At 40.6% G+C, this 17,634-nt stretch overlaps 1 protein-coding gene across 1 annotated transcript in view; it reads left to right on the top strand.

Annotated features, from left to right (window-relative positions):
- The window catches only part of itgav (integrin, alpha V), a 103,312-nt gene extending 93,593 nt beyond the window's left edge, over positions 1 to 9,719 (top strand). The window contains exons 26-30 of the mRNA XM_063052025.1: positions 2,669 to 2,776; positions 3,526 to 3,639; positions 4,456 to 4,557; positions 4,638 to 4,760; positions 8,448 to 9,719. Of these exons, the coding sequence (XP_062908095.1) occupies positions 2,669 to 2,776; positions 3,526 to 3,639; positions 4,456 to 4,557; positions 4,638 to 4,760; positions 8,448 to 8,549 (549 nt within the window). The 3' untranslated portion in view covers positions 8,550 to 9,719. The remainder of the gene's footprint in view (positions 1 to 2,668; positions 2,777 to 3,525; positions 3,640 to 4,455; positions 4,558 to 4,637; positions 4,761 to 8,447) is intronic.
- Positions 9,720 to 17,634: the final 7,915 nt, after the last annotated feature.

The following is a 17,634-nucleotide window of genomic DNA, read 5'->3' as shown; positions in this document are numbered from 1 at the left end:
ATTCTACAGTTCAGTTTCCCACAGTATTGCACTTGGAAAATTAAAAAGAGATTATATTATGTTGATACTCATAAAACTGGCATTTTAAAGTACTGTACTGATGTTGATGTGAAACTGATTGCATGTACACTTTATGCAATGAATTTATGCTATAATTAATAGAATGGAGAAATATACAAATAATTTAGGAATATTAGATATTAAAATAAAATTATACAGAGAGCAATATAGTTGTGCAAGTACATGTTGAGTACCCCTTTTCCAGAATACCAAAATTAGAAAACCTCCCAAATGTTTTTGAGTGCTGACATGATGTCACAAATGGAAAATTTCACAAGGCACTGGGAAGGTTCCCAGGCGATGTGTGGGTCTCTGTAGCACAGCCAGTTCTGAGATGTGATCTCTCGTAGAACATAGAAATCTACAGTACATTACAGGCCCTTCGGCCCACAATGTTGTGCTGACCATGTAACGTACTCTTAGAAACTGCCTAGAGTTACCCTACTGCATAGCCCTCTACTTTTCTAAGCTCGATGTACTTCTCCAAGAGTCTCTTAAAAGATCCTATTGTATCCGCCTCCACCACCAGCACCCGCAGAGCATTCCACGCACCCAACGCTCTCTGTGTGAAAATCTTACCCCTGACGTCCCCTCTGTTCCTACTTCCAAGCACCTTAAAACTATCCTCCATTGTGTTAGCCATTTCAGCCCTGGAGAAAAACCCTCTGGCTATCCACACGATCAATGCCCCTCATCATCTTATACACCTCTGTCAGATCACCTCTCATCCTCCATCACTCCAAGGAGAAAAGGCTAAGTTCACTCAACCTATTCTCATAAAGGTACGCTCTCCAATCCAGGCAACATCCTTGTAAACACGAAAACATTTGCAGATGCTGGAAATTCAAGCAACTTATCCTTGTAAGCGGAACAAGTGCTACACATGCCCTTAGACTTCCTCCCTCACCACCATTCAGGGCCCCAGACAGTCCTTCCAGGTGAGGTGACACTTCACCTGTGAGTCGGCTGGGGTGATATACTGTGTCCGGTGCTCCTGGTGTGGCCTTCTATATATTGGTGAGACCCGACGCAGATTGGGAGACCGCTTCTCCCAGTGGCCACACATTTTAATTCCACATCCCATTCCCATTCCGATATGTCAATCCATGGCCTCCTCTACTGTCGAGATGAAGTCACACTCAGGTTGGAGGAACAACACCTTATATTCAGTCTGGGTAGCCTCCAACCTGATGGCGTGAACATTGATTTCTCTAACTTCTGTTAATGCCCCTCCTTCCCTTCTTACCCCATCCCTAATTTATTTATTTATTTTCTCTCTTTCCCTCTCACAATAACTCCTTGCCTGTTCTTCATCTTCCTCTGGTGCTCCCCTCCCCCATTTTTTTCTTCCAAGGCCTTGCGTCCCATGATACTTCCCCTTCTCCAGCCTTGTATCCCTTTTGCCAATCAACTTCCCAGCTCTTGGCTTCATCCTTCCCCCTCCTGTCTTCTCCTATCATTTCGGGTCTCCCCCTCCCCCTCCCACTTTCAAATCTCTTACTATCTCTTTTTTCCATTAGTCCTGATGAAGGGTCTCGACCCGAAACGTTGACTGTACTACTTCTATAAGATGCTGCCTGGTGCGCTGCATTCAGCAGCATTTTGTGTGTGTTGCTTGAACATCCTTGTAAATCTCCTCTGCACTCTTTCTATAGTATCCACATCCTTCCTGTAGTGAGGTGACCCGAACTGAATAGAGTACTCCAAGTGGGGTTTGACCAACGTCTTATATAGCTGTAACATTACCTTAAGGCTTATATATGTGATGAATAGAAATTAATAAAAAAAATAGAAAAACACTGCATAAAGCAGAAAGTGAATATCTTGATTGTGTATTGAAATAGTGGATTCATCAGTGTCAGAATGAACATATACCACTTAATGGTATGCTGATCATGACACAAGCAAAGATCTATCATGACAAACTGAAAATTGAAGATAATTGTTTCATGCACAAAAGTATAAAAGAAATTATATAAAACTGCAAACCACCACCCCCCAACCCCATCGTAGTTGTGGTGGAATGGGTGTCTGTTTGAAATCGATGGTGGATGTGGCCAATTGCAGCGCTGGAGCCCAATAATAGATGTGGTCAGAGGTGGTCATTCAACTCCGCCCCCTTGGCAAACTTCTATAGATGTATAGAGGAAAATGTTCTGACTGGCTGCACTACAGCCTGGTATGGGAGCATCAATACCTGTGAGTGGAAAATCCTACAAAAGGTAGTGAATTCAGCCCAGTACATCATGGGTAAAGCCCTCCCAACCATTGAGCACATCTACATGAAAACAGCATCCATCGTCAAAGATCTACTTATACTCATAACTACACTCATCTATCAAAATGTTCCCACAACCAATGGTCTCACTTCAAGGACTCTATCTTATTATTTCATGCTCTTGTTATTTGTTGCTACTTATCTATATTTGCATTTGCACAGTTTGTTGTCTAATATACTCTTGCTCTTACATTGATCCTGTTTACAGTTATTATTCTATAGATTTTCCGAGTATGCCCACAGGAAAAAGAATCTTAGGGTTGCATCTGGTGACATGCATGTACTCTGATGAGAAATAATGACCTTTTTTTATTATTCATTTTATTGTAGGCAGCAGATTCTGAGGCAAACCAGTTGTCACCTGCAACTGCAAAACCAGAAACTCGACACCACCGAAAACGCAGAAGTACGAATGAGTTAGAGGGGATTCAAGTGCTGGTACGTATCCAGCAGAAACCAATGCTTGACTCTCAATTGTGTTCCCACAGATGTTCAAAACCTCAATGCACAAAGCCTTTCAACCAGGAATATCGATTGGTATAAGTAACAATATTGAGAGGCAAGTTGAATCTGGAGTTTTGAAGAAACTGAGTTCTAAAGGATATCATTGTTCTAGTTTTACTCAACACCCAGTTTTCCAGTCCTCTGCATTTCAAGTGATAGGAAACCTAGCATAAAGTAATTTCTAAAATGCCTTTTCATTTCCAAAATGTCTTTCCTCTTCCAAAGATGCTTATTTGCAGCAGATTTTGTTTCCACATGTGCCAGTCAGTGATTTTTGACTAGATGACAATCCTTAGCAAGATACTAAACCAAGAGGCAATGCAGCCCCCATGAATCCCATATTCCTTCCTAAAGTATCACTGAACATTAATGGGAGCCTGGTAGTTTTTCTTCCAATAAATCAGGCTTTACTTATTTTATAAATCCCTCAGTGGATGGTGCAGATATAGTATAAATCAGTATTGAAACTGCAAGTTTTATTAGAACTCTTGTGGCATTTTCCATTTTTAAAATGAAGCATTGGAAAAAAGCTGAGATTAATTCTTTAATTCATAATTATTTACAATGTAGTTGGGAAAATAAATATACTTTGAATGTCCTAAGTTTCCTGTAATTAGCCTCTTTTTTTAGAACATATTTGAATCCATTGACATAAGTTCTCTTAAATATGTTAATTCCCCTAGGAATGTGGCTCTGCAGATTGTATGAAAATAAGCTGTCAGATTGGCAAACTGGAAAGGGGCAGGAGTGTAGTTCTGCACATCAGGTCACGATTATGGGCTGAAACATTTATGCAGGTGAGTAGCAGGAAGTTTGAATTATAACAGTAACTTCTGCATAAACTTTGTTCTATTTGTTACTCGCATCCAGTTAATTTAATGCCACGTGCACAACAATAGTGAGATCCAGGTACAACAAAAAACTTGGATCAGCATTACAGGCACGTCGGTACAGACAATGCACAGAATACAAATTATACTCAATTCAAGACAGGGAAGAGACGGGGGGGAAAAAACATTTATTATTCCAGCAGTTAATTTTATGGGATAATCAAGATTCAAAGTACATTATTAAAGTATGTATGCAGCGTTCAACCCTGAAATTTGTCTTCTGCACAGATGGCCACAAAATAAAAAAACCATGGAACCGGCCTGTTCAAAGAAAATCATCAACACCCCGTCCACAAACAAAAAAAAAATCACACAAACAGCTGCAAAAAAATGAGCGAAAACATAGGATATAAAACGCAAAATCAGAAGGCATATTTCAGTTCAGCTCAGTGTTCATTATCTGCAAGCTGCCCTGAGTCAAAAATCAGTCGGAAGTAGCAACGAGAAGGGAGCAACCAAAACGAGAACACATCGTAAACTTGAATTAGAGTTCACACAAACTAAAAACCGTGGTGATTAAACCTTCCTCTGGCACCATCCCCCAACAGCAGCGGTGGGGGGTAGGGGAGAGAGAGAGAGACCATTCATTCAATGGCAAGGATATACAAGTTATTAGTAAACAGTTATTGGATCTTATGGGAACTTTCTTGAAGAAGACAGCTTGGAAGTCTCTTAAAAAAATATCAAAATAAATGGTCTTTCCATTTTCTTTTTTGTTACTAGAAAGAAAATCAGTCCTACTCCTTGAATGCTTCAGCAACATACAATGTCATAGAAATGCCATATAAAAATTTTTCTGCTGAGCTTCCCTCTGGATTTATGGTGGTAAGTGCCTATTTTGGATCTATTAGTACAACTGAAAATCAAGCTTTGTTGTATAACCAGCAGTTTTTTTTTAATTGCAGGTCACCACTTTAGTGACTTGGGACAAGCCAACTGCTCCTCACCAGGTGCCATTTTGGGTGATTATACTGGCACTCCTGGCAGGCCTCCTGCTTCTCGGTCTCTTGGTACTTATCATGTACAAGGTAAGTGCTATATATTGAAGGAACACTCAAACCCTCCCCAAAGATCTTCCTTCAGTTCTGACGAAGGGTTTTGGCCTGAAACGTCGACTAATCTTTCCAACTGATGCTGACTGACCTGCTGAGTTCCTCCAGCGCATTGTGAGTGTTCCTTTGACAACAGCATCTGCAGATTATCTTGTGTTTACGAAGTGCTATATATTGCTGGGCAGTTAACTTCGATCAATCTCTGGAAAGTGCAGAGAGGTCACTGGATAATAGACTAATCTTTCACTCAGTAGCCAAAATAGTAGATGAAGGTAGGCCAGTGGATGCAGAGGCCATCAAAGTCCTGCATGGCTGGCTGGTCTGGATGGGTGGACCTCGTGGAATCCAGGGACAGCTGGTTAGGTGAAGGTCTGGTTTGGAGGGGCTGCTGCACAGGATCGTAAAAAGCTGCAGAATGTTGCAAACTCAGCCAGCTCCAAAATGAGCACTAGCCTCACAAGCATTGAGGACAACCCAGTGTCGGGGACGACTTGGTACTTGGACAATTTAAATGGCGAACCAGATGGACTGAAAAGGAAGGGTGGCAGGACCGGAGGCGAGGGCTGGAGCTGGTTCTGCTCTGCGACATTTATTCTGTTCTTCTCGGTGCTAAGGCTGTGCTCTGCTTCGGGTTTTGTGTCTGCGAGCTTCGCAACGGTTTGCCCTGCTGTGTGATGAACTGAGACTGAGGTTATGGGGCTGCCTGGGCTGCTTTGGTTGTTCAAACTCACTTTTGCCCTAAATGCTGTTGCTTGCTTTTATTGTTTGCATGATTTGTTTTTTTTCCCTCTCTTTGCGCATTGGTCTTGTTCTTTTAATTGGATTCTTTCGAGTTTCTTGGTTGACAAATATCAAGGTTGTATAATTTAATACATACTTTGATAATGTACTTTGAACTTGGATCTTCAAAAGGCGATGCCTCAAAAAGGTGGCATCCATCATTAAGGACCCCTGTCACCCAGGATAATGCCCTCTTCTCATTACTATCATCAAGGAGGAGGTACAGGAATGTAAAGACAAACACTCAGTGTTTTAGGAACAGCATCGTCCCCTCTGCCATCAAATTTTTGAATGCAGATTAAACTCATGTACACCACCTCACCATTTTCCCTTTTTTTTTTCCCCTCTTTTTTTGTTACAGACAAATGTGACATTTTGGAGAGTTAAACCAGAATAGGACTTGTACTATGATTGGTAGGGCAGTAAGGAGTGTAATGGAACAGAGATTCTGGGGTACGAGTGTACTGCTCAGTGAAACAGCATCACAGGTGGACAGTGTGATGGAAAGGATTTGGCACACAGTGCTCCATCAGTCAGGGCACTGAGTACTGAAGTTTGGACATTGTGTTTCAGTTGCATAAGTCATTGATGAGGCTGCACTTTCTACAGTTTTGGCCATCTGTTACAGGCAAGACCTGGATAAACTGGAAAGAATGCAGAAAAGATTTACAAGGATGTTGTCAGGACTAAAGGGCCCGAGTTACAGGCAGGTTTTGGGTGTACACTCAGAGTCTACTTTATTAAGTAAACTGTACACCTCGTTAATGCAAATATCTAATCGGCCAATCATGTGGTAGTAACTCAGTGTATCAAAGCATGTAGACATGGACAAGAGGTTCAGTCTAAGTGACTTTGACTATGGAATAATTGTTGGTGCCAGATGGTGTGGTGTAAGTATCTCAGAAACTGCTTATCTACGATTTTTATGCACTAGAGCTCTAGAGTTTACGTTCTGTATGTGAAAGCACCTTGTTAATGAGAGAGGTCAGAGGAGAACGGTCAGACTTGTTCAAGCAGCCAGGAAGGTGACAACAACTCAAATAACCACGCATTACAACAGTGGTGTGCAGAATATAATTTTTGAATGGACAACACATCGATTGTTGAAGCAGATGGGCTATCACAGCAGAAGTCCATAAAATATGCTGTGGCCACTTTATTAGGTACATTAGGTATATGATAAAGTGGCCACTGACTGTATGTTTGAGTGTATGTTTAACTGTTCTATGCTAGCTATTTATCATACTGAACATGCATTCATTGGTAGTTTAATATGATTAATGTTACAATATTAATTTGTAAACTGAGGTTGGCAGGAAATTAAATTCCTCTAATATACATAGACAATATAAATTTGGCAAATAATCTTGATGCAATACATTGAAACTACTAAAGAGAATAATGAACCCATGAAACTAAAATTGTAGACAGCCAGAAGATATTGTAATTAACACTGCAGGAGCATGTGTGAAAAGTAAAAGAGGCAAATGAAATTACTCAACTTGGTAAACCATAGATCTTTGGAAAGATGTGGTGGTTTAATTAGTTACCTGAGCTACTTATATAAAAAAAAAAGCATATTAAAAGACAGGCGCAAAGTAACATAATTACGTTTGTAATGTTTGGAATAATAATCCTCTTCAAGGATGAGGTTTAAGCTTTAGGTTTTATTGCTGGGTGCCAGCTGTCGCTGGTAAATCTGAATAAGTCTGTGTAAATCCAAACATAGCAGGGATTTGTCATGATTATTTAAAAATCAGTAATTGAACCTTAATGTTGGGATCTGTGCTTTTCAGGTAGATTATACGATTCATCCAGGTGTTTATTTAGGATACTGGAGTGTTCTGAATTTAAGTGCTTCACAGCATCTGGTAGCTTCCATGAGAGCAAAAGACAGTGTCTTGATAATCTGTGGATATTATAGAAACATAGAAAACCTACAGCACAATACAGGCCCTTCGGCCCACAAAGTTGTGCCCAACATGTCCCTACCTTAGAAATTACTAGGGTTACCCATAGCCCTCTATTTTTCTAAGCTCCATATACCTATCCAAAAGTCTCTTAAAAGGCCCTATTGTATCCACCTCCACCACCGTTGCCGGCAGCCCATTCCACGCGCTCACCACTCTCTGCATATTTAAAAAAAACTTACCCCTGACATATCCTCTGTACCTACTTCCAAGCATGTTAAACCTGTGCCCTCTTGTGGCAGCCATTTCAGCCCTGGGAAAAAAGCCTCTGACTATCCACATGATCAATGCCTCTCATCATCTTATACACCTCTATCAGGTCGCCTCTCATCCTCCGTCACTCCATGGAGAAAAGGCCGCGTTCACTCAACCTGAAGCAGAAGTAGGTTGTTTTGTTTTGGATAACATTATGATCAGAATCACCAACTCTAGTTAAATCCAAAGAGCAAAGCATTCTTTAATTTATTATATTGCAAAGTGCCATATGTTTATAAGATTTTACCCAGTTGCTGGAAGGGAACAGCTTTAGTTTCTTTGAGATGAAAAGAGATTTGTTCATCAGTGATGTTCTTGCCAGCATCAACTCTCTGAAGTTCTTAAATGAAAACTTTAAATGTTTTCAGTAAATTCGTGCTTAGTACTGATGAGAGGTGAAAATCCTTCATCCTACAGTACCTTCCTGCATTTTCAGCAAGACCAAAATATTGGTGTAGAGTCGTAGAACGGAAATATCAACTGTTCCTCCATCCACCATTTCCTGACCTCCTAATTGTTTCTATCATGTTGTTTTATTTCCAGTTTCTACAATTTGCATATTTTTAGATTTGCATTTGCACTAAATGTGGTATTGTTCAGTGATGTGATTTAATTTAGAAGGACTACAATGTTTTTTTTTACACATATCTACGTGCAGATTGGTTTTTTCAAACGTGTCCGACCACCGCGTGAAGATTCCATCGAACGGCAGCAGCTTCAGCCGCAGGAAATGAATGGAGACGGAACTACAGAAGCTTAAGCACCACTTGATGTTAAATAAACTGTCCAAACAGACCTAAGCCCTGGACTTGAAGTGAACAACCTAACTAACGTGGTATGAAATGAACTGTCAAGAATGCAGTCTGAATTAGCATCTTCATTTGTAATGACATGGTTGTAGGTACAATTGTTGAGCAAGCGCAATATAAATTTAGCTTTGCTGGTTCCTACTGATGTGGTTCATGTATTTCATTGCACTGAGTAGCACTTCAAAATCTGCAAAATGCTGCAGGTTTAAATGATGAAATCCTTGGCCACAGTTGCTGATACAATTGCAGCAAACTGTTTTTCATTCTAACATTGGAAGTGCAATATCACGATAGGTTAGTAGATCCTCACTGAGAAGCAAATGATTGTCATTTAAGAATAAGACCTCTTAAATGTACTAATTGCTTACATTTGTGAATTAACATCTTTTTTTTGTAATATTACCTGACTGTTGCCAATATACTTTGAGAAAAGAAAATGGTTTTACAATGAGAATGTATTTCTAAAAGAAGTCTTAGGATGTGACTTGATCGCCCATATTGGGTGAATAGAGAGAAATGTGGCTTGTAGTTTCGTTGCTTTTTATTTTGGTTAATGGTGGGAATTATTGAGCAAATGTACAATGCACTACAGTGAAGTATTTTGATACTCCTTGCTGTGGACTCCTCTTACCAGAAACCTTTCTGTTTCTTGGTTGCACTCTTTAGCATTACATAACCCAGACTGTCTCAGATTTGTGTAACTTCATTGAAACCCTAAATACAATTCACTGCCCCATCGGATCATCACATAATATTCAGCTCACTCTTTTATTCTTATTTATACAGACTGACCTGTTCTGAGCTGACAACCAGGTTGTAATGCAATTGTTGTTTTTAAAATTGCTTACATTTGTGAAGTGTTGATAAAGCTGTTTGATTACTAATGATAACTATGCTGCATTTAATAAAAATAAAATGCACAGATATTTTCAGAATTTGTTTTGATCAGAATATCAGGCAGTCTTTCTGCTTGTAGGTTTTACTTTTTTTCATGAGTAAATGAGTATTTTGGCATGTATCTTTTAAAATTTACACTTGTTCTTTTGATAGCTTATATCTATGGGGTAATTGTATTTCATGGCTTTTTAAAGGGAATAAATGGGTTATGAATTTCAGAGTCTGAGTCATCCTTTGAAACTATAGTCACTGATTCATAATCATGAACAATTTTGCAACACAATGGTCAGGAAATGAGAGGGTTAAGACCACATTTGCTCATTGATGAATAACTGGAAGTATTGATTTCATATATATGGAATAAATCCTGACATGGCTGAAATTCCTTTTGATTCCATAGCCCAAATGTCAAAGCAGTAGTTGCTTGTTTTCCACAAGGCCGGTATTTGTCTGTTTTGCAGAAATATTTTTTTTTAGTAATTTTGTATAGTTGGTATGGGATTAATGTAACAAATGGCATTGTGTATTGGTTGTTTTAACTGCTCACACAGTTTGTATTAAAATCTGAGGCACTTGCATTTAGGATTTAGAGTAAATTTAGTTTGTGTGGTAGTCCTACCACACAAAATGTTCCTGTTCTAGACCTATGTGGTGACACATTAATTTCTGGCAAAGGTGGTGCATTCACTCATTAATCTCACTTTTACGTGAGTTGAGCCTCTCAAAATTGCAGGAAATTAGCTCAAGAGGAGGTGGTGAGAGACAAAAGAACATTTTGCAATTGTTTTGTCAGCAACTGGAAAGAAACAGATAGCTCTTTGGGAAATTATTCTTTATTGGAAAAGATTTAATCATCCTTTCCAAATTGTAATCTGTCATTTTATCTAATTCTTTTACTTCCTGACTGTAATGCTAAAATTTGTCTAACTGTGCTTCATATTTTTCAATTTTTCCAAAGACATTCTACATGTTTTCAGCTTTGAATACCAATGGTCAATTCTTGGTATTATATTTTTTAAAAGCAGACATTGTTTACTTTTAAAAGTGACCAGCAGCACTCTAAGGATGGACTTAAAAATGTTAGGATGGACTTAAAAAACCGAGAATATGCAAATTGTAGTACACTTAGAACCTTTCACACAATTCTAGAAACATCCTCACTGAAATCTACAAAGTTCACTATATTGGTATCTTACAGAGGGTGTGTTTTTAAAGATGGTGATTTTTTTTAAAAATATAGAAGCAAAGAATTTAATATAATAACAGATACTTAATTGATCCCAAAGCAAATCAGTGTCACAGTAGCATTACAAGTGTGCAGATATACAAATATTAGAAGAGAAGTAAGACAGAACAAAAAATAAGTTACCTCGAACAGTCTAACTGGAGAGGGTCATCACTTGCTCGTCTATAAGTTGACTCATTATAGAGCCTAATGGTCAAGGGTAAGAAAGGCATCATATAGTGCTCTTTGGAGCAGTGCAGTTGTCTTGTCTATCACTAAAAGTGCTCCTCTTTTCAGCCAAGGTGGCATGCAGAGGGTGAGAAACATGGTCCAGAATTGCCAGGATTTTCTATAGGATACTTTGTTCCACAACAGCATCCATGAGATATAGGAGCAGAATTAGGCCAATTCGCAATTCTGGTTGCCTCACTACAGGAAGGATGTGGAAACCATAGAAAGGGTGCAAAGGAGATTTACAGGGATGTTGCCTGGATTGGGGAGCATGCCTTATGAGAATAGGTTAAGTGAACTCTGCCTTTTCTCCTTGGAGCGGGATGAGAGGTGACCTGATCAAGGTGCACAAGATAATGTGAGAGGCATTGATCGTGTGGGTTTCCCAGGGTTGAAATGGCTAGCACGAGAGGGCATAGTTTTAAGGTGCTTGGAAGCAGGTACAGAGGAGAAGTCAGGGGTAAGTTTTTTACGCAGAGAGTGGTGAGTGTGTGGAATGGACTGCCGGCGACGGTGGTGGAGGCGGAAACGATAGGGCGTTTTAAGAGGCTCCTGGATTGGCACGTGGAGCTTAGAAAAATAGAGGGCTATGGGCAAGCCTAGGTAGTTCTAGGGTAAGGATATGTTCGGCACAGCTTTGTGGGCTGAAGGGCCTGTATTGTGCTGCAGGTTTTCTACGTTCTAGGCCATTCAGCGCATCAAGTCTGCTCCCCATTCCATCATGGCTGAACTCAGATCCCACTCAACCCCATTCACCTGCCTTCTCGCCATATCCTTAGTTCCCTGATCAATCAGCGCATCAATCAATTTCCGCCTGAAATAAAACCACAAACTTGGCCTCCACTGCAATCTGTGGCAGAACATTCCACAGATTTTACTACTCTCTGGCTAAAAAATCTTCCTCCTTACCTCTGTGTTCTAAAGGGTCACTCCTCAATTTTGAGGCTGTGCCCTTGAGTTTTAAAAGCTTGCCAATCATCCAACTCCCCACTCACTTTTGCTACCTTGTTTGCCCTTTCCTTGGCTTTTATGCAGTCCTTAACTTACTTCATCAGCCACTGTTGCCTACCCCTGCTATTTGAGAACTTCTTCCTCTGTGGGACATATCTATCGGGCGCCTTGTAAACTATTCCCAGAAACTTCAGTAATTTCTGCTCTGCTGTCATCCCTGTCAGTATCCCCCTCCAATCCACCCGAGCAAGCTCCTCTCTTGTGCCTCTGTAATTCCCTGTATTCCATTGCGATACTGCTACATGTGACTTGTATTTCTCCCTCTCAAATTGCACTATTAAGTCAATCATATTATGATCACTGCCTCCTAAAGATTCCTTTATATTAAGCTCCCTAATAAGACCTGGGTTATTACATAACAGCCAGTCTAAGATGGCCTTTCCCCGAGTAGGCTGAAGCACAAGCTACTCTTAAAAAGCCATCTCGTAGGCATTCAACAAATTCCCTCTCTTGTAATCTGACACCAACCTGATTTCCCCAAATCCCCTCGCATATTGAAGCCCCCTATTACAATTGTGTCATTACCCTTACTACATGCCTTTTCCAGCTCCCTTTGCAAGCTCAACCCCACACCTTGGCTACTATTTGGAGGCCTATATATGATTCCCATGATTTTTTTTTACCCTTGTAATTTCTTAACTCCACCCACAAAGATTCAACATTTTCTGACCCTATGTCACCTCTTTCTAAAGATGTAATTTCATCTCTTACCAGCAGAACCACATGACTGCCTATGCATTCCTGTCTGTCCTTTTGATACAAAGTACTGTATATCCTTTGATGTTAAGCTCCCAACTATGGCCTTCGTTCAGCTATGACACAGTGATGCCCACAACATCATACCGACCAGTCTCTAATTGCACCATGAGCTTATCCACCTTATTCTGAATGCTACGCACATTTAAATACAACACCTTCAGTCCTGCATTCTTCGCCATTTTGAATTTTGCCTCTGTGTGCAATTTAACTCTTTGCTCTGTTTGCATTATGTCCAGTTTGACTCCTATAACAGAGCACAACCCCAAGTAGAAGATTTATACTGGCGACAACAGACTGGTAGAACATGTGAAGGAGAAGCTTGCATATTCCAGAGGACCTCAGTCTCCTCAGGAAGTAGAGGTGGCTGGCCTTTCTTGTACACAGTCTCTGTGTTGGGTGCTCCACTCAAGTCTGTCATCCAGGTGCACTCCCAGGTACTCTTTAAGTCCTCATCACATCCACATCGTCGTCGCCGTCAATAGTAACAGGGAGCAGTGCAGGCTTAGCCTTCCTAAAATTATCATTATCTCCTTTGTCTTACTGATGTTGAGCTGCAGGTGATTCAGCTAGCACCATTTGACAAAGTCCTCCACCAGGGCCCTGTATTCATCCTCCCGTCCTCCCTTTATACACCCAACTATAGCTGAGTCATCAGAGAATTTCTGCAGATGACATGTTGTATCTGAAGTCAGAGATATACAGGGTAAACAGGAAGGGAGCCAATACAGTCCCCTGTGGGCCCCAGGGCTGCTTATAGCCATGCCTGACACACAGCTCTGAAGCCACACAAACTGTAGTCTGCTGGTCAGGTAGTCCATTATCCAGGATGCAACGGAAGTGCCAATCTGCATTGAATGGAGCTTCCCCCCCCCCCCAAACAATGGGGGCTATATGGTATTGAAGGCACATGAGAAATCAAAAAAAAAACATTATCCTAACAGTGCTGCCCTGCTTATCCAAATGGGAGTAGGCTTTGTTCGGCAGGTAGACGACAATATCGTCAACTCCAATGTGCTCCTGGTAGGCAAACTGCAGGGGGTTGATGGCTGATCTGACCTTGTTTGTAAGAGAGCCAGGACCAACCTCTCTAGGGTCTTCATGATGTGTGAGGGCAAGGCAACAGGACGGTAGTCATTAAAGACTTTTGGCTGGCCCTTCTTGGGTATTGGGACCACACACGATGTTTTCCACACAGCTGGGATCTTTTCCAGGCTGAGACTTCGACTGACAATGTGCAGGTGGATTCCACTCAGCTGCTCAGCACACTCCCTGGGGTTCACACTATCCAGTGCTTTGGTGTGTATGAGTTCCCCCCAGAGTCCTTCTCAACTGCCCCGGAGTGAAGGTGAGACAACAATGACTGGAGAGTTGGTGGAAGGTGGGGGCTGGGGGAGGTGAAGATCGGGACGATAGCGGTTGGTAGGTGCAGGGCAAGAAGGGGATGTAGACAGTGGTAGCCTGTTTTGTTCATCCACATGTTGAACTGGAGGAGGCATTGGTGCTGAGGGAGCATTGCATGCCTTGGTACCTGAACTGTTGTGAACAGGCTGGCCATTGTCAAACCTATTGAAGAGTTGGTTTAACTCATTAGCCCATTCACGGCTGCATTCTGAGGCACTACAGCTTGGCTGACTGATGTCATGCACTGCAAGGTGAAGCTCATTTAACAGTCTAGGATAGCAACTATCATCACTTTTCCAAGGGTTTCGCAGGAGAGAATGAGTAGTTAGCAGTCAGCACAGACTTGGTGGGCTGAAGGTCTTTCTTTCTATGCTACCTCTATCTGTGACTCTGAGAGGAAGCTTTGGCCATTATTGGCTAAATGATTGTGCATCATTGCCATCCAGGTTCATACTGCCAAGGAACACTTTTATGTTGTCAGCCCTTGTATTCTGGGCTTGCATTGTACCCGCTTTTTGCATTGATAGACATTTAGACTAGCCACAGTTACTGCAGGTCAGAAGCCAGGTGGCTTGTCAGTCAGTTGGTAAAGAGATTGGTGGCTCATTAGGCAAGTTGTCTGAATTTTCAAAATGCCTTGTTTGAGACTTAACCATTTGCAGTGATTATCCATCAATTCTCCTTGTTAATTAATTTGGTCCCGTATTTCAACAGTGTTTTGTTGGATTGTCATTTGAGATAGTTGAATTTCCAAAGGGAATAAAGTGTTGAAATATCCCTCAGGTACGAAGTGCACAGGCAGTCAATGAAGTGGTTCCTACTGAAGGGAATAGTGCCCCAATAAATGAATTTGTCACAGATCTACTTTGTGGATGGATTGAATGAAGATTGTTTGAATGATAATGGTTTAAATGATGCTTGTACCCACAAGAAAATAGGAGCCACTTAGCCCCTCATTTCTATCCCAGCATTCAAAAGATCATGGCTGATCTATGATGGCCTTAACTGCTTTTCTGTGGCAGGTCCACATAGCCCTCAATATTTTAAGTATCTATCAATATACCCTCAGCATCAAATGTCCAGAGATCCACTATACTCAGAGTGAATCTATGCAACTCAGTTTTAAATGACTGGCACTTTATAATGCCCCCTTGTTTGCTACTCCCTCACTCTTGGAAACATCTCAACATCTATTCCATCAAGTTTGATGTTCAAGTAAAAATAAAAAGAGTAATAATTGACATAACAAATTTCTTGACCTACAAATCAGTATTAATAAACCTGATTCTTGTTACAAAATTAACAGGAATAAATTTGTTAAATTAATTCTCCAGAGGTCTGAAATTCATGGAAGCTAGCAAGATAAATAAATGCACAAGGAAGAGAAGACTTTGACAAACGTCTGTATATGTGTAGAGGAGTGTATATTGACTGGCTGCATCACAGACTGGTGTTCAAACACTAATGCTCTTGAATGGAAAATCCTACAAAAAGTAGTGGATGTGGCCCAGTCCATCATGGGTGAAGCCCTCCCAACCATTGAGGACATCTACATAAAACACTGTTACAGGAAAGCAGCATCCATCAGCAGGAACCCCCACCACACAGGAATGCTCTCTTCTCACTGCTGCCATCAGGAAGAAGGTACAGGAGCCTCAGGACTCACACCATCAGATTTAGGAAGTTACTACCTGTCAGCCATCGGGCAAAATGTTCCCACAACCAATGGACTCACTTTCAAAGACACTTCATATCATGTTCTTGATATTCATTGCTTATTTATTTATTATTGTTATTTCTTCTTTTTGTATTTGCAGTTTGTTGTCTTCTGCACTCTGGTTGAACATCCAAGTGGGCAGTCTTTCATTGATTATGTTAATAGTATTATTCTATAGATTTAATGAGTATGCCCACAAGAAAATGAATCTCAGGGTAATATATAGTGATATAAATGCACTTTGATAATAAATTTACTCTGGTCTTTGAATGGGGTATGATGGTTACATAATTTTAATGGAAGAGGTTTGTGAATGGACAGTATGGATAATTATCTTGTGTCTTTGCTGTCTATTTTAAGCAAGCAGAATCATGTTCCAACATGGAGAAGCTGCACAATGAAATCATGCATACAAGATAACCCTTTTAATATTTTTCCAGTAAAAACAAAACCTAAAGAACCCACTCAAAGTAACATCAGTACATTAAGAATTTATTTTCTAGTCTGAAATTATTGCATTGTAAAGCCAGGAGTTTGCTTATCATGTGGAAGAATATGGAGCATTCAAGCTGCGCAAAAGAAAGTTGGAGCAAAGTATGTCCAATCTGAGTGAAATAGGAACATCAGATTTCTTTGTGTAAATGGTTTAACATCCCATCTGAAAGGTTGCTGAGAGAGAGAGTAGTCTTACTGCTGCAATCCAATTGAGAGTTGAATATGTATTTTGGTTAATTCCCTGAATTACTAAGCGATTACACTGATAATGCCTACACCATCATAAAATACCCCAAGCTACTTTAGCATTGTGTCTTCAAGTAATTTGATACTGAGCTAATAAGAAGGAGTTAGGAGAGATGACTATTTCTGTACAATGTATAAGATTTTAAGGAACATCTCAAAGGAAGAAAGGTTTTGGAAGGCAATTCCAGAACTTGATAGAGGCATATCTGCTGCAACTGAAGCAATTAACATTGGAATTTGCCCCAGCTGAGAATTGAATGTGTGCAAAAACCTGAGAGTTGTAGTACTACAGAGTGATAGAGAAAGGAAGGAACAAGGCAAGTGTTCTTTTTAAACCAGGGTGAGAATCTTAACATCCTTTTGTTGCTAGAACATGAGTGTAAGTTTTGGGAAGGAATGTACTGAGGAAGAACTTATTTTTCACAAAATGCGGTTATGACCTGTAACTCAATATTTGTATGGGCAGTGAAAGTAGAACCCATTGGATATGTATAAAAGGAAATGGAAACATACATAAAGGAGAATCATTTACAGGGCTATAGGGAAAACTGGAGGGTTAGTCCTGCTGAGCTTGTCATTTGAAGACTTGGTATTATTTGGATAATTTGTTTTGGACCTATTCCATAATACTTGAACAATTTAGTGAGATGCTTAAGCTGCTCTTTAGAGTAAATTACGACAGAGAAACTTTTTGAGGTGCTCAGGCGGGAGGCTGGATGGGATGCACTGGAATAAAGAAGTCTAGGGTGGGAATTTCAGTCACCCATAAGCAATATTACGGATTGGATGCGGTAATGGCAACATTTTGACGTCAATTTTCAATTCACAGAGCCAGTAAAGGAAGGAATGGAAGATGATGACAAATGCAGGTTTAGTCCCATCAGTGCAAGAGTTATTCATAGCGTCAGTTCTAGTAAAACGGTAATTATGACATTTGTTCAGCGCGCTGTTTTGGTCATTTTCGCTCCTGCGTAGGCTGCTCGGATGGACAGGTGTTATTGCACATCCGGGAGTTTCCTGTGGAGGGCGCCAGCTCCGCCGCCCCTCCAATCAG

This window comes from Mobula hypostoma, chromosome 6 (genome assembly GCF_963921235.1).
Source record: "Mobula hypostoma chromosome 6, sMobHyp1.1, whole genome shotgun sequence".
Lineage (NCBI taxonomy): Eukaryota > Metazoa > Chordata > Chondrichthyes > Myliobatiformes > Myliobatidae > Mobula > Mobula hypostoma.
This window is presented reverse-complemented; position numbering and strand designations above follow the sequence as displayed.